Here is a 24293-nt window from a genome sequence, read left to right as displayed (position 1 = left end):
GTACATGACATATTAGTTTGTCGAAAGGAGTCTAATAAATTGCTTAAAAGAAAGTTGGAGGAATCGAATTTATACAAACCCACCCCTACTTAGCTTTAATTAACTTTTTATTATTTCTTTTCTTTACCTAAATGTGTTAAATAATTAACCTCTGATTGGTTATTTGTACTTTGCCAACACAGACTCAGATATTTAAAAATCCATAAATTAAATGACAAACATGAACTACGTTTTAATTATGCAAGTAGACACTTTTCTAAATCATTACAACATATCCTCATCAAGCTTAAAAAATAGGTGCATATTTTCATTAGAAAAATTGTTTTTGCAATATTTAAGAAATTATTTGAGCAAATTACATCATAATAATGAGGAAATATTAAAATAATATATCAGGAGACAAATTGGAGTGCCTATTGAAATTATTAGAAAATACTTTCTTAAACATTTTTAATGATTTGATTTGATTTATTTACGTATTTGTTTGTTTCATGTCACAGAGAACATCCCAAATGCTTCCTTTTTTCTTAATATCTACCCCCTGTTTTCTTATTTTAGTTGTTGTTGCTGTTGTTGTTATTAATATAACTATTCACTATCTGTACCATATTAAAGGCTGTTAACATGTTTGAAATAATTAACAAGCATGTTTACAACAATTTTCCGAAGAACAACAATGAGTTGCCTGTGGTCAGATGAGGTCATGACCTTCACAGAGAAGCAGAGCTCTGAACATCCTGTTGTAGGCCTCAGCTTTCCCTCTGCTGACAGTCAGGATGCTGATGGAGATCACGGTTGGCAGCTCTGGCGCCTTGCATAGATAGATTTACAAAAATAGATGTGTTATTCTGTATCTATTTCTTGGTCTGTTTTTTTTTTTTATGCTTAAAACAAACCGATTAATCATCCAAAATGAAAATGAATTCAGATTAAAACTCTTATGTGAATATTAGATGAAAGAGCTTTTTATACAAATATTTTAAATGACCTTTTTTGCAGAGTTTCACTCAATGATTTCACTACATACAGTAGCTAAATAGTCACTAGTATTTTCTTATCAAAAATACCCACATTTTTAGGTTTTGCTTATAAATATTTAACAATTTGCTTTAGAAACTGATCAAGAATTTAACATTCATGAATAATCATTAATATAATATCTAAAAAAAAAAAACTCATGTTAAGCTCTCATGTGGATGTTTTCTAATGAACCCCACAGTTCAGAACTTTGTTGTTATTCTTCAGGCATGTCATGTGACTCAACAAAACCACGTGACCAGCATTGAGGAAGTGAGCTTAGATGGCAGTCCCAGTGAAAAAGCAGCTCTCGTAACTTCTTCCTGACTTCTTTGGGTCTTCATGTTTCCCCACATGGAGCTCGCTGTGCTTCTGGAGCTTCTGCTGTGTCTCGAAGCGGCTGTTCGATTCGGGGTTCACGGACGGCAGCAGTGGCCCGTACCGTACAGGTAGGACATCTGCGGTGCTGGATCATGTGACCGAGCGTTTGGAGTTTATCCAAGCTCTTTCACGCTTGTGTTTTTCTGTTTTCCCGGGTTTTAAACTGAGTTTGTGAGTTACTACATTTAAGTGGAGCATTGAAAGTCTCACAGTCTTAAAAAAACGGCAAGTTAGGAAAGCTGTGACGCGTTCAAGTGACTCACGAAACTCTGGACACCTGTCATTCAAATACAAACTGTTTTTAAATTAATATTGATTTACTGTGAAGTCAAACTAGTCACATTTCTTTGAAATACATTTTAAACATTGGCAAATATTTAGAAGGCTTAAATGTGTAAAACATTAAAGTTCCTAGCTAACGTAGGAAATATCATCCAAAACAATTTGAGAAAGCTGCCCAAACAAGAGGAAAAATGCCCGGATGTTAGTTGCAGAAGTTGCAAAAAAATAACTTCTGAAACTGAATGCTAAATATATGCATTGCAATTTTGCTTTCAGAATTAAATGAAGGCAAAAAAAACCCTTAAATATCTCAGCTAAACAAATGAATATTTTCCCCAAATATGGATTATGCATTATTTAAAAAAAAATAAATGATAGAATAATAAATTACCACAATTAATTTATTTTAAATTAGTAACTTGGTCCTAAACTACGGAAAGACTCACTTGTTGTTCTTATGTTGTTGTGACATTTTTCTGACGATGGACGACGTATATTAAGAAATTTATGCTCAAAATTGCATTTCTGGGTATTTCTTTATGCAAATTGTTGTGAATCAGGAGCAGACCCAAGATGCTGTTTGAAAAAGAGCATATTTGTGTCATAAAAAATGCACTGGCCGGGCCAACTCTTCACAACGGAGAGGGGAAAGGGGGACGGGGTTGCACCACACCAACTCAGTTATTACTTTATTACTTTAAAAAAGACCTCTAGGAACGCTTTAAAATAGATTAATGGAGGATGAATACTATAATGACAATTAAAAGCTGAGTTTAAGGTGAAAATAAATATTTTTTTGTTTTGTTTTTTACTCAAGGTTACTATTTCTCAAAGATAGAGTTCTGGAAGGAATAGGATATTTTCCCATTCGTGTCTAACAGAAATACCACACTTGAATATATATATTTTTTATTCTTACAAGTGAAAAAGTACAGGCAGAAATCTTTTGATGGAGCTGACCATAATGATTTAATCTGTAGGTCATAGATCAAATGTTTGATTACTATTTCCTCAGAAAAACATACTGAAGAATCAGTGAAACAGCCTTAATGCTACTGTAGCATTTAAAACTTAGAGAAAACTCAAAATTTGAATTTTCTTGATATGATTGATATGATTTTTTTTTTTCTTAATCTGCCTTTGCTGAATAAATAAAAGTTAAATCAAATAAAATTAGATGTAAAATAACATCTTAGTTAAACTCAGTGCTACGGATTTTCTCAATAAAATCAATTAACTTCATGTCCAAAAGGCTCTGTGATCATCATCTCCTCTTTCTCCTCCAGACGCTTTGACCATCGTCCGACTGCAGACTCTTATTGTGAAGCTCTGTACCCGTTCTGCCCAACTGGAGACCGAGATGGACGCATACCTTACATGAGAGATGACGACGTCATCTCCGTGTTCAGGCTGCAGACGCCAGTGTGGGAATTTAAGTACGGCGATCTACTGGGCAAATTTGTAAGTGTTCTTTCCACGAAAATACTCTATCAGTGCAGCAGATCACTATTCTGCAAGAAATAACCTAAAACATGCAACACTGTGGGTGCATTTAGTGGAGTCAAAGAGAGAAGTTCTAGTGGTAGCTGTTACCTAAAAGTAAATACATTTGTACAGATGACTGAGTCAGATGATCTTCTGAAACCAGTTCCTCTTAGAGGATCAGTTTATGGCAGGAAATCAAATCTATTAGAAGTGCAGCTGGGTGGTTTTGTCCACAAAGCACAGCTCTGCTCAGTTCCCATGTGTTTGTGTTTGCAGCACATCATGCACGATGCCATCGGCTTCAGCAGTTCACACACAGGAGCCAACTACACCTTGGAGTGGTACGAGCTGTTCCAGCTGGGCAACTGCACCTTCCCTCACCTCAGACCAGAGGCGCCCGCACCGTTCTGGTGCAACCAGGGAGCTGCCTGCTTCTTTGAAGGCATCGATGACTTGCACTGGTTACAGAACGGCACCCTGGAGAAAATAGGGGAAGTCACAGGTAAGAGACTGTAAATGACCGAGAAAACCCCACAGTGTTCACTGACGTCATTTGAAAGAAAGAAAAGTGGTGATAAATACGAAATTAGGGCTGTCATATCATCGCGATGAATTAATTGATACGCGGTGTGTCACGTTGTCATGGTGACAGCTTCCAGGGGAGGTGCGCACGTACCGAATTGAGAATTGACCATCATGAGAGGTAGATAAAGCTTTATTTTAGAGGGAAAGTTCCCTTCTTGGAGCTTGTCTTTGTCCAGATGATGAAGCAAAATATATTTAAAAAAATAAAGTTTGAAGTCTAAACAGTTCGATTCCTCCACTTGTTTCATTCCTTCCTTTTAGATTCTCTCGTCTGTTACTTTTCTGCTTTATTCCAATCTTTAAAGCGATCAAATTCAAATGAAGGGGCGGCATGAAAATGGAACGTACCATTGTCATGCATGTGGTAGGGGTATGTTGAAGTATAGAAGGGTAGAAAAACTGAAGAATTCACATGAGTTTAATATTTCCTCTCTATGGGTTTACTGAATATTTTCGCCCGTATCCACCCATGAGGGCAGCTGTGACTAAGGACTGAGGCGTGTCCTCTAAGAGTTATCTCCATAAGTGTCCTTAAGCCTGTAATAGTCGGCCTGTCTAAACTGGGGATAAAAATAAAATTCTCACCATTGAAGCACAAGGTAGGATGAATGCAAACTGTCATGCAGTCTGGGTTAAATTCCCACCTGGCCATGAGACTCATCAGACGGGTTGAATCATTAATTCTAAAACCTCTAATGGTAACAAACATCCCTGAGTTTCCTTCTCTGTCCTTTTGAAGTCTGTCTTCTCAGAAACTCTGAATGTAAAGATAACAGTATTAAATTGCACTGTTCCACAGTTTTACACACAACAGAGTTCCACAACATTTGATAGATTCTAAAGAAATGAACATTTGTTGAATTTATCTAATCAAATCAAAAGCTATTCCGATCAAAAAACATCTTAAGTTACATTTAAACATAGAACCCCTATTTAGAATTTAGTCACAATTCTTGCATCCATTGAACTTGTGAGTTTTTCTAAACTTAAACAAAGTATTTGACATATAGAGCTATGACCAGATTCATGCAAACATAAAAAACAAATTATATACATAGTTTTTTTTTATTTTTGCATTAAGAAAAATACAGGAAATGGGGAATTTTGGACAGTCTTCAATGAAATATCCAAATCCATATTCACATCAAATATCTTCCTTTGGGGATATCTAAAGGAAGTTTTAAATCTATTGTGTTTCACGCTTAAGAGTGACATTTGGTCATTTTCATTTATCGTCATGAAATTACAGTAAACGTTTGACTGAAAAAAACTAAACACACCTTTATCTGATTTTATTCAATAAAAAAAAACATTTTATACCATTTTAAGTTATGTTATATGTGTCTGCTTCCAAAATAAAAACATTTTTTAATTTTTGGCTTAATAAAAAAATTGTGAAATTCATTCTAATGTGATGAGGTTGCTGTCTAAAGAAGGATTTGATGGTATAAATCACCTTTACAGAGTTCCTTCCATATTCATGGGGGTTAGGGAACAGAGACCTCCGCGAATACAGAGACCCTCCAGTCTCCATCTGAGTTTTTAGACAAACCGGAGGAGTCACGGGACTATTTTTTCCCTTTAATCAGCTTAAAGGGACATAAACATCTTTTTCTCCGTAGGGAGTCAGTTTAACGACATGGCTCAGTGGGTGCAGCTCGACAACCAGACTGGAATCTACTATGAGACCTGGACCGTGCGCTCCGACCCCAGCCCCAACTCCACGGTGTGGTTCGAGTCCTACGACTGTTCTCAGTTCGTCCACCGAACCTACAGGAAGCTGAAGGAGCTGGGCGCCAAACTGACCAGCCGCTCGCCGACATACTACACCAAGATCTACCTGTACAGCGGAGAGCCCACCTACCTGGGCAACGACAGCGCCATATTCGGAACGCCTGCGCTGGAGAACCTGGCAGCGGACATCCGCAAGTTCTACTTCACCTTCAGGCCGCACCAGTCATTCCTAGACTTCGCCTTCAGCCTACTGGAGGCCTACAAGAAGATCGTGATGGACAAGACTTTTTATCTCTACTACAACTTTGAGTACTGGCATCTGCCCATGAAGTATCCGTACATGCAGATAGTTTACGAAGAACTGCCTTTACCTTAAGAGTCCTGGAGGACGGAGAGTTTTTAGGGTTTTTAATTCATTTTTTCACTGGAGAACAAAGAAAAAGGACAATTCTTTTTGCTTTTTTAAATTTTTATGTTCGATCCAGCACTTTTCTCATATCCAAGAATGTTAAAAAAAAAGCAATTATTTTATGCACAAATATAAATCATTTGTTGTTTATATCTAAACCTATTTGGAAATAAAAAAATCTTTTAATGAAAAAAAAAAAAACGGTAAAATGTTGAATATGAAAAGTCATTTTTAAGAGCTTGTTTGGATTTGTCTTTTAATTTACGTTTTCCATTTTAATAAGGAAGGATTTGATAGTGAAACAGGAATTTGTGCATGAAATAGTCTGTTGGCCAGAGACATTTTGCACGTTCGAGATGACCTCATAGCCCTGGGAGAGAACGGGGCGGGGACTAATCGATGAGTGACGGGCAGAGCGAAGCAACCCAACGGACCTGAAGATGAGGTCCATCTTCCTTTTAAAAACTGCACCAAAGCTTCACCAATATGCCTTCTTAAAACTCCTACAATGATTTCAATATTTTTCCATCCTGTTCATTTTCAAGCCGTTCCAAAACTGCTTTAACTTGGATTGGGATTATTGTCAAAGAAAAATTGAATATTGGAATAAATTATTTGTTTTGTCCCACAGCAGTCCTGGACTGTAAGGACCGATTCTTCTTTCTTACTGAGCGTTTGAGCAACAATTTTGACCCCATCATATATTCAAAAACTCCCAAAAATGTACCTGGTGAATTTTGGTAACCCCAACGTGCATTTAGAATGTATAGAATCGTTCATTTTTGCTCTGATTTCTTTTAAAATGTTGGAAATTTAAAAAAAAAAAAACTGCAAGTGCAGCAATAAATAAAAAATAATATTCTTGAACGATGCAAGAAAACAATACTGTCACAGGTAAAAACAATAATGAAACAACAAATAATGTACATTCACGTCATTTTATTTCATTATAAGACCACATGTTTGTATGTCAATTCAGACCAGTGTCCAGTAAAGCAAAATAAACATTTTTCCCGAGTACAGAAGCCAAACTAAAAGGGCGTCACAATCAGCGCTGGTTAACTGTTGATTTAGTTATTTATTACAGACATTTCCAAACAAATATGGATGAGGGGTTTGATTAAGATGACTTGAATACCTGCTGCTTCTCATCTGCAACTTGAACCTTTTCACTGACTGAATATTTTCATTCACAAACAGGAAAAATCCAAATTGCAGATGAAGAATTTCTGATTACAAAGCGTTTAGCTGATATGTGTCTGTACCGACGGCATGAAAGTGCGATGAAGAGGAGAGAACTCATCCAGAGGCTCTACAGTAGGGGTGTCAAACTGGCCACATTCAACCCGTCTGATCTGAAGTGGGCCGGACCAGCAACGTAATAGTAAAATAAGCCTGTGGTCAACTAATCTGTAGCTTCGTTTTGTTTTTTTGTGGAAAAAAATGCCTCAAACAGCCTAGTAGCCTAATCACCAAGTATTATAGTCTTGACCTCGACATTTTGGTAATCGTGGTGTCACGTCTGATCATTTTTATAGCAACTTAACAGCGGTGAGGCTGGCAGGGAACCAAACTGCATGTTACCCAGATGTGGCAAAGAAATGCTGGTTATTTCTTGTTATACCGGCTTTCTTTTCCTTTGCTGCCCCTAGTGATAGAATTGTGCATTGCAGCCATTTCTTTAAAGAACTATAACTTGCCACAGGAATGGGCTAGAAACTTGCTTTTTTTTTTAAACATCCTTATATTTTTTCTCTTCATGAAGGGCCGTATACGGCCCGTGGGCCGTATGTTTGACACCACTGCTGTACATCCTGGAGAGCAGAGCAGAACTTCAGTGTCAGGGAATGATGTACGGTAGCAAAACAATCTGTTTTTACACAATTCTACATAACATACAGCTTTGTATGTTATTGATTTCTGCTGTTTTAATAATCTATTAAAACGCTTTCAGACAAAAAAAAAAAAAAAACTTAGATGGAGAATAACATGTAATTCTAGAAGCTCAACCCTTGAAATGCACTTTCTACCCACTTTTCTTTAATCAATCCAACATTTCCCAGATTAAAGTGTTGATTTTTGATCAGATCATCTGATTGCACAGACAAACCCACAGGTGCAACACAAACTTCGGTAAACCTGCAGGACGGGACTTTTCCAAGCACCTTTAGCAACAAAAAAAAAGAAAGAAAAAATCCTGCTTCCTTTCATTGATTTACAAACATAGTCATCCAATAAAACAGTTGCCAAATCAATAAATTACACCGCTTAGCGACTAAAGCATAAAAAAAGCTCCAACTATTGAAGGATAATTCGCTCTAGCCCGTTAGGTTAAGCAGACATGGAACCCAGACAGAGGGTGAAATAAAGGATTTCTACTTGTTATAATCAAACACACAGCGTTTTTATATATTTATATATATACAAACGCATTTAACTTTCCTCTTAAAGGAAAAAGAAAACAAAAGCGTTTCACTGATTTGATTTACCACATAGCTTCTCTGAAAGCGGCGTCCTCACCTGCACGCGGATGAAAGGGGAGGGGCAAATCGCAGAAGAAACTAAATGATTTGAAGCTCAGCTGATCCGCCCGCAAAAGGGCAGCAAACTACTGCGTACCTCTCAGACTCATACAGTCCTGTTGATCGTATTTACATCCCGTTTTTCCAGTTGGTAGTTACAGCTTTACTACTTTGTGATCCACAGAATAAACGATCAGCAGAAGCTTTGCTCCATTTGGCTGCGGGACGCGCTCGTCCTGACTATCATTTGGTTTCCATGTAAGGTGCGTATGTTTGTCTGTACAGAAGCGTCAAGAAAATAGTGTTGAGCTAATATACACACAGAAAAGACTTAAAAAAGAAAAAAAACACTGTACACCTTCACATCACAAACATTAAGACCTATATACACATATATCCGTCACTGCCATTAACTTCAGTTTGTGTGTGGAAAGAGGCGTCGCCAGCCACTCCTCTGAAAAAAAAAAAAAAAAAACGAACCGTCAGGAACGCCTGATGATTCAAAAGCCGTCTCATGCTGCTCCTAGCTGACTTTCTCCAAGAGCAAACCACAGAGAGACAAGAGTCGGTGTCTGAGTGGAGTAATGTAGGCCAAAAGGTGGTGTAGAAAACATGCAACCGTGCACCTCGCCGTCCACATCCACTCCACCGCGTTCAGACAAGAAAACTTTCCGCACTCGCTAATCTCTCTAAACACAGCCGAGCTGAAGTCCACACAGCTAAATGAGCGGGTGTGCTTTCCTCTAATGAAGGGAAAAGCCGCTTCGCAGAGTTCTGTCTCCGTGTCGGGCGAGGAAAGTATCCGTAGTGTCGACAGAAAGTCTACAAGTACTCTGTTTACTACAGCTGAGCAGGCTGTTCAACACTAACCCCACGTGCCACGCTGGAGGCCCTCTACCACGTGGGCATCATGTCCGGGAACCAGACCCGGCCCAGGTGCTTGGACACCTCCCAGTGGATCTCATCCAGGGAGTATTTGTGATCGGGGATTAATACCTCCTCCATGATGGAGAGCTGGGACAGCCTCCTGCCACACATCTTCACAAACTCCACGAACGCGCTGCACGACACCTCGCACTCGCCCAGCCCGATGGCCGACAGCTGGGTGCAGTGCTTGGCGATGCGGATCAGCTCCTCGTCCAGCGGCCGCAGGCCGTTGGCGCACACCACCAGCTCCACCAGCCGGGGGCAGTGCAGCCCCACGCGGCCCAAAACCTCCTTGCTGACGGAGCGTCCGAAGTAGAGGTGCGTGACGGGGATCTCCTCGTTGAAGAAGGGGCCGAACTCGTCCTCGTACAGGAAGAAGTACATGACCAGGTTGAACTTGGGGGAGTGGCGCACCATGGCGTCCCAGCTGCTCTTTTTGATGGTGTGGAAGTGCTGGCCCGGGTTCTCGCTGACCACGTCGATGCGCAGGTGCTCCAGGTGGACGTGTTTCTCAGAGGACAGGGCCAGCAGGAGTTCGTCGCTGAGGAGGTGGTAGTTCAACGCCAGCTCTCTGAGCCCATGACACTGATCCGCCACGCACAGGATCCCTGAAGGCACAGCACAAGCATTTATTCAAACACACTGAAATCCTGTTATTCCACTTCATTCAGAACTTCAGCAGCCTTCCAGGAAAAAAGCAGGCCTGCATGAGAAACCACAAATGTAAACAACTATCAGGAAATCACAGGACTGCTTGGCAACAGACAGAAATAATTCAAGGCTAGGCGGATTTAATTTAAAGTCCCACTCCGATCAAATCTTGATCTACTGTAAAATCGTTCCCGGTGGTCTTTTAATTAGGATTTGGTAGTTTTTAGCCAAAACTTAAAAATCTGTGTCGTTTTCTAGAATTAAATTTCTACGGGAGCGGCAGTAGTTCAACAGAAATTTGCCTTCAAGTTTTGCATGGAAAATAAGTTTCTCATTAGAAACTAATCTTTTTAAATATGTCCTCCATCTTTAGAAAAATGCCACAAGAACACATTAAAAACACCCAAAACCATGATTTTTACTGGAGTGGGCCTTTAAAGACACACAGGTTCCCAATACATTGATTGTGATCGACCAGATGTGTGGATAGATTGTGGGCCACCAAAAATAAACTTTAAAAAAAATAAAAAAAAACATTTGGTTTTCTCAAGGATTAAGTAAAAAAAGAGAGATAAGGAGTTTTCCTTCTCCTAAACGTCAGAAAGCACCCTGCTGAAAAAAAACCTTCTACATCAAAAAAACAAAATCTAACCATCAAGAACCAAAGCGTACCTGCAGGGGAGACATGAGGGCAGCTGCTCATTTTCAGCAGCTTCAAGGTGTCGCTGTTGTTGGCCACCAGCACCTTCAAGGAGGGGTCGTCCACAGGGGTGTCGTCGATCTTTAGTGAGGACAGCGACTTGGAGTTGACGAACACCACAGTCAGAGCGGAGATGAAATGGGACTGTGGGGCAAAAAGACAAAATCTCCACATTAGTTTTCACAACTTTTGTAATTTAGAAAATCTTTGATCCAAAACTGAATCGATCCGAGCAACTCTGACAATACTGGAGGAAATACAGATGTTTTCCTGATTCTTCTCATTTAAATTTACAAAATGTGAATCAATAAGCAATAAGCTAAAACAACTTCAATGGGGAATAAATAAAAGCATTTAAGTGGAAATGTATTTAAGAACATTTAGAATCAGCAGAGAGGACATGACAAGATCAAAGACCAACTCTGATGAAAATCATATTTTTGTTTTTAAAGGGTAACCAAACCCTAAATCAACTTTTTTGTGGTTGTTGTTCTCTATATATGGGGCTTTAAAAGTGCTGTCTGTTGGTCATTGCCAAATGTTTGATAAATTAAAATAAACTTGCTTAATTCTTGAAAATATAGTCAAAAACCGTCTGTGTGCTGCCCCCTTAAGGTTCTATTGAGGTATTACTGTTGAATTCTGTGATTGGTCAAACCATGGAAGTTTCAGAAGTCTGACGTCATGATCTGCAGCTCCAGTAATGATAACAGTCCAGCCCCCAAGCCCGGTCCCTCTGACTGGATTTTCAAATTTCGGCTGTGGGTGGAGTCAGCCTCCAACTTCCCTCTTTGTTTACCCTTTACGGGGCTGTAAGCTAGTGGAAGAGAATGCAAACAGGTGGGTGGTGGGAAGTGGGGTGGGCTTACTCGGAGGCAAATTTCTAATGAACTCCTGCCGCTCTGCAGAAACTATGTCCAAGAAAATGACACAGGTTTTAAGATTTTGGCCAAAATCGCCATAAGATAGAAAAAAAATAATCAGCTGTAGCTGTGTGAGAGTAGTTCCATTCTCCCCAAGCAGAGCGGGGCTTTTACAGGGTTGGGGACTTTAAAAGTCCCTTGCAGGTAATCCATAAAGCCCCGGCTCTCTGCATTTCTAAAGGCTGCTCACACGCTTGTGCGCCGACGTCGTCGTTTGAAGGTATTTGGCAAACACCAACACGTGTGACTGCTTTCCAGGTCACAGCATTCCAGTTTTTCTGCCGAAGGTTCATGAGAGGCGAATGCATCTGCAAATATCATCAATCTTTTTCTGACAACCTTGACTGCGTGACAGAAGCCATGAATTTAGGAACACGGTGGATAGTTTGTTTTTTACTTTGCAAACTGACATTAAAATAAACAATTATGGTCCTTGTAAGTGTTTATTCTACCTTGGGGACCTCCATGAAACTGGGTCTGGCGGTGGAGATGAGCCCCAAGGTCTTCAGGGAGCAGTTCACCAACTGTGAGAGGATGTCACATGCAGCTTCTGCAGACTCTGTACTGCTGTCAACCTGGCAGGAATAAACAGAGTCAATATTATTTTAAGAATTAAAAACAACACTCTCCAAACGGTCGGGTTTTAGTAAATATTGAAGTCCAGATAAGTAGAATCCTGAGCCGCAATCTCACCTTGAAGCTGACATACTGCAGGTGGTTGGAGTGTCTTTTTATAATCTGCTTTATAAGGTCTGGATGTGTGGCTTTTAAGTAGGAGCTGGCCGGCTGATTAAGCTCAAACTCGAAGCATCTCCACAGCTCCGGCATGTGGAAGGCCTGGTTCCACCCTCGGCACACCTGGGAGGCGTAGGCGCGATCCAGCAGCGGCAGGTACTGGAAGATGTGCAGCAGCAGCTCCTGGGGCAGCCGGGACCAGTCGTACTCCGACGCGTCCCTGGCGAGGACCGCCTCCGGCGCCTCGCTCAGCTCTTTCCGCACCTTCTTGCACGCCTCTGGCGAGCTTTTACTGCAGCAGCCGTTGCTGCCCTCCTCTCCTCCTTTCACCCGTTTCATTCTGAAAATCATTTTAGAAGCACAACGTCTCAGAACACTGATAATTAAATAAAAGCCATTCAAAACTCATCATAACCACATTTCAATGAAAATCATTTTCTGTTATTTCTGCAAACAAAAGTTAAAATATTTGTTTATAATTTCAAAAGTATTTCAAGAAAACAAAACAAAAGTAAACGATAAAAGCAAAAAAAAAGCCTTCGTCTTCTGTGTCGTTAAGGTGGAGCCTGTTGATCAGGAGGATCATTTCCAATTCATATCGAAAAATGAAAACACGCTGAAGCTTCATTTATACCAAACATCTTTTCCAGCTCATTTTGGACACTTGATAACCACCAAAACAATTTTTAATAATTAATTTGTCTCAATTATTGTTTTCACTTTAAGTGATTTTTTTAACACAACCTAAGTCTAGCTATTATAGTGATTCTCAGATGAGAAATTTAACGAGTTTTACTTTTTAAAACAGTTTCTATAAATTACATTGACAATTACAATTGGTTAATAATGGAAGTCAGTGGAACTTCAACCACCTTTATTTTGAAATATAAATTTCCCCTCAATTTTTAAGTTTAAGACATCATTTTAGTTTAAAAAAAATAATTTTTATTAAGTGTTTATCATTTATATGGTTGGAATAATAGTGACAAACGATTTTATCATAATGTTAATCAATAAAAAAGGTTTACAAAATCAAAAGACAGAAATTCTGATAATTTATTAGATTTGGCTGAAAATTTTAAAATGTAGAAACTAAAGAGCATTCAGAGTTTAAGCTTTCTAGTGGATATATTATCTACTAATCATAAAAAAATATGTTTTATTTGCTCAGTTTGAATTATCTGGAGAAAACAGAATTATTGCATCTTTTAAGTCAATGAAAAATGTTGCTGTGAGACTTAATAGAGCAGAAAATTGCCTGGTACTCATACTTCACATCTTACATTATAGACTAAGTAATTATATAAAGAAAAAATATTAATACAATTAATTTACATGATCATTTTCTTCCACAAAATACTTTTTCTGGTAATACTATTTTCAATACCTTTTTTTGTAAACAACCGAAAAAGCTGCAGTTCCAGCAAAAATACAAGACAAATGGGATAATTTAGTTAAGTTTAGAAGGGTAAAAGATAATAAACGTTTTTATAATTATATAAATATTCTTCAGTGACAGGTAAATGAGGCTTAAATGAACTATACGCCTGCTTGAACATGTTCTCTAGACAGGTAGCGTATCGGGAATTAGATACGCTTTGAGGACAGACGCATGTCAGCTTCAGTCAGAGACATTTCAATGTAACATGCAGTTTAAGAGTAAATTAGTCACCACGCCTCACATTATTATAGTTTATTTGATGCTTTCACGAGAACCTAACGTGGAATATTCGCCAAGTAACCCTCCAAACACTTAAGTTAAACCGTTTAGCTAAGAAGTTAGCATAAGTGCTATGAGCGTAGACTTATCGATTCAATTTTAAGAATTCTAAAGCAATTATCCGCCACGTTACTATGCTAGGAGTCATTAAATATTCATATCATGTTCGGCAGGTATGTGTTCGTTAAGCTGCAGCAAGGAAAGACAGGTCGGCCAAGCCTCCTACCTCGTTGTTTACACACACAGCTAGCTCGCTAGCTGTTAGCAGGGAAACTCGAGCGCTGACTTCACACTTCAACCCGGACCCATCAAGGAAAAACTCGTCCGCGCGAACCAGGAAACACGCATCGGAAACCGATAAATAAACGACAGAAAGAATAAAATAATAGTTCGGAACGGAAAATAATTGCCACCTCCACTCGGCTGACCTAATTCCTCCTTAACCTGAAATGGCGAAGCGTTGTTTTGACAGCAGCTATGCATCATGGGAAATGTAATGCGAAATGGCTGTTTGTAAAGATCGTCTGTATTGACGAGAGGACTCACCTGGTTTGAAACAATTAAATATTTATGATTAAAAAAAACTTGGATCGTTTCTAATGCTGTGGTTTCTGAAAATGATAATATTTGAATGTATATTTCCGTGTAAGGTATCACAGAAGACAGACTTTAAATAAAATCACGTGTTTTATTCATATTATCCCAACCTTGGGCACAAACAAACGACACTCCCTTCACTTCCAATCCTCACAGCTTTATATTCTTTTGGAACAGAGAATTAACTAATCAGAAGGTGTAACTCCTTTGAGGGCACACATAAAAAACAAAAGTAATCTATATTTTCCCACTGTACATCAAAACAAGTTAGCATCAATAATAAACCAAAAAACAGCTTTAATTTTAATATGCACAAATCACTGAGAGAAACACACAATCGCATTAACCTTCCCCCCACCCTCTACTAGCCTTGCTAATATAGTATCTCCCAATGTCTTAAAGACCCACTCCAAAGAAAATGCTGTTTTTAACGTGTTCTTGAAGCGTTTTTCCCACGATGGAGGAAATATGCAAGGCAGGTTAAGCTTTAAATTCCATTTGTGAATATTTCTTTATTCAAATCATTTTATTCAAATCATTGTGAATCAGGAGCAGACAAAAAATGCCACGTTTTCAACATTATATTGTTATTGGGATGTAGAAAATACGCTGGGCAGGCCACAAGCTCCCTGCTCAGCTTTATTCTGATTCCAAATTTCTAATGAACTCCACTCTGCAGAAACTATGTCCAAGAAAAGGACACGTTTTTTGATTTCGGCTAAATATGACAAAATCACAATGAAAAGACCACTGGGAACGCTTTATAAATGGATCAAAAGATGATTGGAGTGGGTTTTTAGATGGGTATTACAGGCCTTTGGATCCTAAAACACCCCAAAGTAGACCAAACTAATTTAAAAAAGAAAAAACTTGCCAATTAAGAAATAAAAAAATCAAAGCAATAATTGGTGTTCCATCTTTTGCTTGTAAAACCTTAATTTTATATTTTAAAAATACATTGAAAACTTGGACAAGAGGTCAACAGTCCATTAGAACAGTTAAGCAGTAGAAGAATGACAATTAAAATACAATAAAAAGTAAACTACTAAATAAAGTAAATAAAAAACAAGTGTTTAAGACTAAAATAATTATGAAACAAAACATTAATGCTGTTTAAAAGACTTGTTTTTATGATGTTTTACATTGCAATAAGAAGAATGAAATCAATCAGTTTCACCTCAGTTGGTGGTGTTCCAGAAGATGCTGCATTACTAAAAGCTTGTAGAGGTCTGATGCAGGGCAGTCGACCTCTGATTGAAAGGTTGCAGGTTTGGTTTGCCCGCCCATGTGTCAAAATATCCCTGGGCAAGGCACTGAACCCCATATTGCTCCTGATAGTTAAACTGTAGGTTGGGCATCGGTCTTAGGCAACGGAGTTGCCATCAGTGTGTGCATGTGTGACTGTAATGCTGCTTGGACTGTAAAGGAAGGTAGAAAATCGCTTTATAAGTAATCACCATTTACCATTTGTTTTCTAAAGTTGATCCTGACATGAGGAACAAGTTAATGATGGAACAAAGAAGGATCAGGTCATCTACTCACACAAAGATCCTTTGGGATTATCTGTGAATGATCAATCACTTACCCCACACAGGTACTAATGATTATCATCGTCACCCAGAACAGAAGCCGCTGCGTAGGAGGCTTCCCATGGTTGAGGATTAGCCAAACTCTGCTTCTGTTGAAGACAGTTTTATGCAGTGGTGGACAAAGCAGTTTTGGGGCCCCAGGCGACCAATAAAATGGGGCCCTCTTCAGTGGTTGTTATTATTATTTATTATATTATTATATTATTTTTCATTTTGTACTGTTTTTTTACATTGCACTTGCATTTACATAGATCAAAAATGAAAACGTTAAAAATATGTTCATGATACATGAACGTTATATAAGTTAAGGTGACTTCTGACCTACTCCAGTTCAAAGATCATTAATTTTGTTAGAAACGCTGCAGATTTGGTCATTAGTTCAAAATGTGATAAGATTTGTTTAAAATGTGTAAGTTGATTTTTCTTTAACATTACTTAATTGATTAACATGGTACAACATAGTGAAAATGGGACATTTTTACTATGAAGTGTAAGTGATTATCTGAAGATGTAACAATTACTGAGAGTAATACATTTCTGAATATTGATATTTGTTTACTAGCTTGTTGTCATTGTTGATAATTATGGTGAGAAATCAGTGTCTTTACATAAAAGAGTATTATTATTCATTATTGATAATGTATAACTAAAGGCAAACTAAGCAATTTTGTTATTTCAAAATGGTAACCCTGACTCAGGACCCATGAAGTAGCTCTCAGTTTCAAAAAGGTTGGTGACCCCTGGAATAGTCCATTGCTAGACAGGGACGGGGGAGAACGAAACACTTTTATATGATCAGTCTCGTGTCACTTAAGTGATTTGGTTTTTTGTTTTTTATGACAGAGTTAATAATATTGTGTTGGGTGCCCCAAATTGATGGGTGCCCTAGGCAATATCCCACTTTTGCCTAATAGTAACTCCACTGCTGGTTTTGAGCCATGGAAAGATTGAGCAGAGCAACAAGACACAAGGTGGATCTACTGCATCATCAAGGTCTCTCCCAGACAAAGATTTCAAAACTTGACTGGAGTTTTAAGATGTTCATTGTATTTGGAAGAAGCTCAAAGAGATATAGAGGATTTGCAGTGTGGTTGACCAATGAAACTTAGGGAAGCCGATCTTTTTTACTCTTCAGAATCAGTACAATCAACTGAGGACTGACACCGAACAAACTCAGATGCATCCATTTACTGTTTGGAGAAGTTTGATCAGAAGTGTTTTTTTATGGGAAAGTTCCTAAATGACAAATCATGGAAAGAAGGTCGAAGTGTGCAGGGAAACATAGTAATGTGGTAGGTAGAAAGATGAAAACCGCTTCTCTGCACTGATGAGTCGAAATTTGAAATGTTTGGCGCTTTATTCTTTGGAGAATGGTACAGTAATGAGTTTCTGCAGCCAGTGGAGGTTTTTTGAATGTTTAGCATTCCTACAAACTGAGGAGTCAAAATGTAGTCTCTTTGCACTTTTTCCTCATTAATGTTATAGTTTTGTATAGATCTCCCTCATTAATTTGTTAATTAGTGACTTCTGAGGGAACGGTTTTAGAAACACTTGCTCTCCTGCAAATTTGAAGGAGAAGTCACCTTTTCCTACCGCTTACCGATCAGGTTCATCAACTCATACAAACTAAACTTGCTATTTTCTACCACTGTTTTTGCAAATCATAATTACATTTGCAAAACTACAGAAGTGCATCATGAACACAAAAGTCAAGGGCCGGGGGCCAGATCTGGCCCTCCAGATCATTTTATGTTATTGTTATTGATAGCCCGATGTTATCTTGCACTCAACTTGTATTTTTGACAAAATACATTTTTATGGAGAGTGAAACATTAAAAGTTATGTGTGGTTTACATTGATTTGTTCTGGAATAATAATCCTGGAATAATTATGTTAAAAAGCTACAGTTTTAAAGTTTTAAAAATTGTCAGTCTGCAAGCTCTTTGGATTATTTTGGCATTTACTAAGTTTTTTTTTATTCTATTTTAGAGTTTAGCTAATATTTCAGCTACATGCTAGCTGTTTTGGCTAAATTAAGGTTTTTGGGTTTTTTTTTTTCGTTTTTTTAGGCTAATTTGGCATTTAATATTTTAGCTGGCTATCATCTTCAGCATTTTCAGCTATCAACTTCAGCGTTTTCAACTATCAGCTGCAGCGTTTTCAGCTATTAATTTCAGCATTTTCAACTATCAGCTTCAGCATTTTTAGCTATTAATTTCAGCATCTTTAGCAGCCAAATTCAGTTTACAGCATTACACTAGCATTATCGCAGGTGATGCTATATATCTAGTTCATAAGTATGTTAAAAAGTTAGCTTCAAAGTTTGAAAAATCTAGCTTTAGAATGTTCAGTAAATGTTTATTCTGTTGAGCCCCTTGTGCGATTTGAGTTTTTTCTACATCCAGAGGATCTGAAGTTAGTTTTTTTTCCCAATATGTTTGGAAAATGTGGTCACACCAAATATAGATTTAGATTTGCTGCATTTTTTTTCTCAAAATAATATTTTGAAAGCTTATAGAAATTGCACCAATCAAGTCTAATAGGTAGTTTTTAGTCAAATAAATAAAAAGCTAAAACATTGAATTTGCTTTTGCATAAATCTATTATTTGAACTAACATTGCTGCTCAGTAAGGATGACACACTGCACCGTTGCCAAACAGAGAATCAGGTTTATTACCATTCAACTCCATCCACCACAGATATTACAGAGCAGATTCACAAGTATGAAGCTTTTTTTTTTTATTTAACAGCAGCTGTTTTCTCCCAAATTTGTTCTCCTTCTTTTGTGTATTTATGTCTGACTTTTGGTGCTTTTTTTATATATATTTATAAGAGCTGCAAACAGGATGTACATCCACCACCCATCATTCACTGCAGGTGCCAGGGTCCTCCTCATTTCCAGACAAACAGAAGGAAAACATTTAGAGTAGGGGGGAAATTACGACCATCTACTGTATAAAAATGTACAGTGGCTTTATTTGACATACATTCCATAGGTTAAACAGCTTCAAAATAGGAGGCACACCTAGTATTGCACTTCAATAAAAGTTCTGGCCCGAAACATAAACCAGAATATCAAAGGAAACTGAAGTGAAGAGAGCAATTTCGGAATACAGCTATTTTGAATATTATCATTATATACAGGATTAAGTAAATCGTACAGTATTTTCTTCCGTTCTTAACAGTCTTATCCACCAATTCATGTATTTTTTTTTTGTTCGTCACCCATGATGCACTTGTACAATACTGTACAAGATTAAGAAAAAAAATGTTTACATATAACAATATTTTAAATTTATACTTGGGAAGCTGAAAGTACAGCTCAATCCTTTGTGTTTTTTTATTCAAACCCACACTTATCCAAAGTTCAGCAAAATTCTTTCATATTTGATATTTAATCTTTATTACATTTCAGTGACTGGGATGTGTAACGTTTATAGAAGCCGAGGGAATACAACGGCTGCATGCAAACACATCACAGGTTATTAAATTGGTTTATTCTTCTTTGTCTTTTTTCTTCTTTTTTTGTAATTTTCTGCTTCCGTTGGGGTTCCTCTGAATCCCAAAGAGCTACAGCTCTCCCTCTCGCAGCAGCAGCAGCGCCCGGACACTGATGGTGGGATAGGAGCAGACGTGAGTATGCTTAGGCGTCTAGCAGAAACCTGGTCCAGCATCCAGGAGCCTCCGTGGCGTTGGAGCAACGCGTCGCCGCTGCTGGGGGTCAGCAGCCGCTGATCACAGTAAACACACTGCCATCAGTCAGGTGGGTGGGGCTTTAGAAGGTGTGGGCGTTCCTGCACACGCCACAGCCCAGAGCAAACTCCTCCCCTGTTGGTGGGTGGACCACATGCAAAGGGCACTCGGTGCCTTCCAGCTGCTTCCCCTTGGGCCCTGTGACGGAGAGGAGCAGAATGACCTCCTTAGATCGGTGGAACAAGTAAAGTTTAGATCGTGTTCAGACTGTTGGTCCAGATCAAGTCCTGAACTTTGTGTTTGGTTATTATCAGACATTTCTGTTTTGAACCAAAGCTTGTAAACAAAACCATGTGACTGAAGATCTCGTCACTCATTGGGCAGGAATTACGACGGTGGGGCAAAGCAACGAGACAAAAAAATAATGAAACTTTAGATTTTGTGGACTAATTTTGAACATCTGTATCGACGTCAGGCACAACGCTTTCTACTGAGACTTTGGTACGGAACCAAGAGCACCTCGAAAGATGCGTCAGGGGGCATCTTGAGTGTATTCAGATAGAAAACTTGTTCTGGATTATAGGGGGAACGAATTCTAGTTGACTTTAAGCAAACCAAATGTGTCCAGTCTGAATACATCCTTAAAAACGATTTAACATGCAAAAAAGTTGTGAAAACCCCCAAAAATGACTATTTTCCTTTTTTTACACGGTTGACATGTGCAGCGATAGCAGGAAGTGAATCTCAACAAGTGATATGTTACGAGTTTTTTTTTATATGCCGTTTTTCTGAAGATGTTTATAGAAATGAGTTTAGGGTTAATGGTGCAGAAAAACTAGATGATGCATCAGGTTTTCTTGCATTATATAAACCTCATCATATTAGATAACTATCTGGTGTATAAGTCACGAGAACAAAAAATATCTAATCAAGAAGAAAATCAAATATAAGTCGCACTTTTGGGAGAAAAGTCTGATGTTTCAGAACTAATCTGTGAACCCCAGAGTAACTAAAAAACAAATAAATAAATACTAATCTTTTGATTGTATAAGAAATATATCAAAGTTTAAGAGAAAAACAATAAGATTCTCTTCCATATTTGTTTTGGACGACACTTCTTCTCCCACTGTCTGTAGCAAATACTAATACTCAGATAAAGCGCCCTCTAGCGGTTATTAGAGGAAACAACTGCTAAAGGACAACTGGGAAAATAACAAATATATGAGCCTAATTATGTCTAAAAAAACACAAATAAGTCACTCCTGAGTATATGTCACACCCCTGGCTAAACTATGAAAAAACTGCAACTTATACTCTGGAAAATACTTAACAAAATAAATAAATAATTTGCCACATGCTCCATATCTTATTCATATTTAGATGAAGTTCTAGTTACAACAGAAGATAAATACGAAGAGAAAAATTATGCTTTTTTTTATTTTTTTGGAACCGAGTCAGATTGAAATGACATCTAACCCCTCTTTATTTAAAATGCAGTATTAGCAGCTTGGTCTTCAAAATCCTGCGACGTAGAAACAGAAACTTTCTGGATTGACTTTGTTCTTCCATCATCCTAATTGCTCAAAACAAGTTCAAGTTAAATGACACAACATGCACGTGTTTGAACTACAGCTGTTGAATCCCAATTGCAGATGATAGTGTCACATTTAGCAGGCATTGGGGGAGCATTCCCTACCAATTACAACCACTATGAAGTATACGCCGGGCCTTAGAGTCTGAGCGTAGACCTGTGGTGGACTAGAAATCACCTGCTGGACAATGGGGCAGCTCTTCCTTGGGGACACTGGTCATCCTCTGGAAGTCGTCATGACAGGCGTTGCAGAAGTGCGTGGTGCCGAAGCAGAAGAAAACAGCCACAGAGCAGCAGTACCGGCACTTATACTCCAGGAAGTCCGTGCCGTGTTTGGAGCACATCTGAGCCAACACATAATACAGCAGGCGTTAAAATGGGAACTTTTTCAGTTTAATCCTGGAGAAGCCAAAACCAATTTTCTTCTGGGCTTTTAAAATTAATTTGGCGTTTTTTTTATGTTTGTTCATTTTGGGTAGCAGCAAATAACAGTGACTAAAAATGAAAAACCAATTTACAAATGTGACTCAGGGGTTTCTTTAAGGTTATATACATTTATTAGGGTTCATTTCTGCAGTAATCTAGAATGTTTTTAGGGCTGTAGAAAACTAAGATGGTCTAAAAAGAAAACTGCTGACACAAAATAAAAGGTCAAGTGGATTATCTACTAAAAACACCAAAAATATTAAATTTTCAAGATTTATAATCAGTTTAAATCAACACTAGATTTTTTTGTTGCTTTTAAAACCAGAAAGAAATTCCAATTCTTTTGCACGGCATCCCCAACATCTGAACAACGTTTTACAGAAGTGCAAACCTTTTTCAGACCGGTTAATGTTAGACAATATTTTCATGGGTCGGCCTGTTTGAGGCGGAAGTTGGCGTCTGATTTCCTTTTTTTAGATTCAGGTTTCCTTTAACTTCTGAGGGAAGTTAACCTTCATCCTCTGTAAAACATCTGCAACTGCCTTAAAACACTGTCTTTGTGTGTGATTTTGTGAAAGACCTATTAAAATACAATTTTCTCTTAACTTTTACCTTTAACAATCAGTTCAGTGGAAGCTAAAAGCTGGATGCCAATTTCAGCCTCGTTTGATATATAAGGTGTGGCAGAAAATAGAATAATTTAACATCACAAAAATGTGGATTTTCTAAGCATAATAATAGACGTGAATCTACCATGTTTGCAACTTTATAAGCAACAAATCCAGCTTTTTTGTCTTTTGTTTGCTAATTGACTCTTCTGCATAGACAAACTTTCAAAAACAGTTTTTTTAAATTAATTTCGCCACCTCAGAGTTTTAATTTAATGATCGAAGCTGCAGCTTTGAGGAGTTACCGAATGTATTTAAAATACAGTAAAATGTGAGTCATAGTCAGTGAAGAGAACCCAGTATTACATTTTCTGTAGGATCAGATAATAGATAATGAAAATAATCTAAGCTGGGTATTTTTGGCTCATGCAATCTCTTCTGCAGTGTACCAACCTGAGCCCGGGACACATCTGAGCATGCTCCACAGATCAGCTCTCTGGGGTCGTAGTCATCGCCCTGTCCTGCTTCTGCATCACAGCGAGCTTCCCCCCCAAAGTATGCCTGTGAAAGACGCACATCATCAGGTCTCTGCCTCAGCATCAAAGTGAAACTCTGCGTCACTCATCCAGCACCTTCTTGCACTTGTAGCAGACATAGTACGCATATCTGTTCATGGCAAAGCCGGCGGGGTCGTTGTGGAAGCGAGCGCCGGGGGTGGTGATGGCCTCGCTCTTGTGCAGACCCTCGTACTCCAGCCTCATCAGAGCCTTCCTCCTCACGTCCTCGTAGAGCTCCTTAATGGGGTCGAGCAGGTCTTTGATCACAGAGTGATTGATTTTGTTCTGAAACCACAAGAAAAAAGTAAAAGTTAGTTTTGCAGCTTGTGTGATCAATGACTCCATTAACTGAGCAGTGATTTTGAGAAGCATCACACCTTGCAAATAGGACACAGCATGAAGCCAAAAGTGATCCGGGGCCCGAGCCAGCGGTTCTCAAGAACACGCCGAGTGCACTGGAGGTGGAACACGTGACTGCAGTCCAGCTGGAGGACATCCAACAGTTTCAGGTGAATGTTCCAAAACGCTTCAGAGTAAACGCTGAGAAAGCCAGAGCTACCTGGACGGCTGGAGCAGCAGAGAGGGCCTCGGTGAAGCAGATCATGCACATGTCGTCTGCATCCTGCTTCAGACAGCCCGTGTTCTTGTCACAGCCGTGCAAACAGGGCAAGCAGCTCTCCTCGTTCTTGACTCCGCCACAGGGGTGTCCACAGGGATGGGTCCTGCAGCAGGCCAGCTTGGCATATTCCTGACGGGAAACAACAAGGATGCTGGGATGAAGAAACAGATCAACGTGACAGTAAACAAGCTTACGAGAAATCCCTTCACTGTAGCAGAAATGCTAAACAACCATTTTAAAGAATCTGTTGTTATAGTAAAGCTTCTGAATCTAAATATTGATTTTTCCATTTATCTTAAAGTACTGTGAGAATATGCTGCTGTTGTTCCAGAATTCAACAGTGCAGATTTATATTTTCCATTCATTTCACTACAGACCCATCAGCGTACTGCTAACAGCATCAGAGGATGCAAAAAAACCAATAATAATGATCTAATGGTTGAATACTTAGGGGTTCTACAGAATACATTTGATTTCTAAACGTATTTCTTTCCATGTCTGTTAAAATATGTCAGCATTTAAGAGAGTCCAACCATTTACT

The 24293-nt window shown here is 38.6% G+C and overlaps 3 protein-coding genes across 18 annotated transcripts in view; 1 reads left to right on the top strand and 2 right to left on the bottom strand.

The window, feature by feature from the left end:
* Window positions 1-887: 887 nt before the first annotated feature.
* On the top strand, window positions 888-7326 carry cln5 (CLN5 intracellular trafficking protein). The gene is made up of 4 exons (XM_024285896.2): window positions 888-1466; window positions 2967-3141; window positions 3442-3667; window positions 5373-7326. Exons 1-4 carry the CDS (start codon window positions 1360-1362, stop codon window positions 5858-5860), a joined length of 996 nt encoding a protein of 331 aa, XP_024141664.1. The 5' UTR covers window positions 888-1359; the 3' UTR covers window positions 5861-7326.
* fbxl3a (F-box and leucine-rich repeat protein 3a) lies at window positions 6818-14556 on the bottom strand. The gene is made up of 5 exons (XM_024286831.2): window positions 14298-14556; window positions 12310-12691; window positions 12069-12191; window positions 10666-10837; window positions 6818-9950 (listed from the first exon to the last, which is right to left on the bottom strand). Exons 2-5 carry the CDS (start codon window positions 12688-12690, stop codon window positions 9310-9312), a joined length of 1317 nt encoding a protein of 438 aa, XP_024142599.1. The 5' UTR covers window position 12691; window positions 14298-14556; the 3' UTR covers window positions 6818-9309.
* Window positions 14557-18907: 4351 nt separating this feature from the next.
* mycbp2 (MYC binding protein 2) overlaps window positions 18908-24293 on the bottom strand; it is a 74932-nt gene continuing 69546 nt past the window's right edge. For all 16 annotated transcript variants that reach the window (XM_024286584.2, XM_024286586.2, XM_024286590.2 and 13 more), the window contains 6 exons: window positions 23693-23881; window positions 23511-23618; window positions 23209-23418; window positions 23030-23137; window positions 21721-21886; window positions 18908-20149 (listed from right to left, as the gene is read on the bottom strand). In XM_024286584.2, coding sequence (XP_024142352.1) covers window positions 20034-20149; window positions 21721-21886; window positions 23030-23137; window positions 23209-23418; window positions 23511-23618; window positions 23693-23881 — 897 coding nt within the window. In that variant the 3' untranslated portion in view covers window positions 18908-20033. The remainder of the gene's footprint in view (window positions 20150-21720; window positions 21887-23029; window positions 23138-23208; window positions 23419-23510; window positions 23619-23692; window positions 23882-24293) is intronic.

Source organism: Oryzias melastigma, linkage group LG21 (assembly GCF_002922805.2).
Source record: "Oryzias melastigma strain HK-1 linkage group LG21, ASM292280v2, whole genome shotgun sequence".
Taxonomy (NCBI): Eukaryota; Metazoa; Chordata; class Actinopteri; order Beloniformes; family Adrianichthyidae; genus Oryzias; species Oryzias melastigma.
The sequence above is the reverse complement of the archived record's forward strand: the minus strand, read 5'-3'. Positions and strand labels throughout refer to the sequence as shown.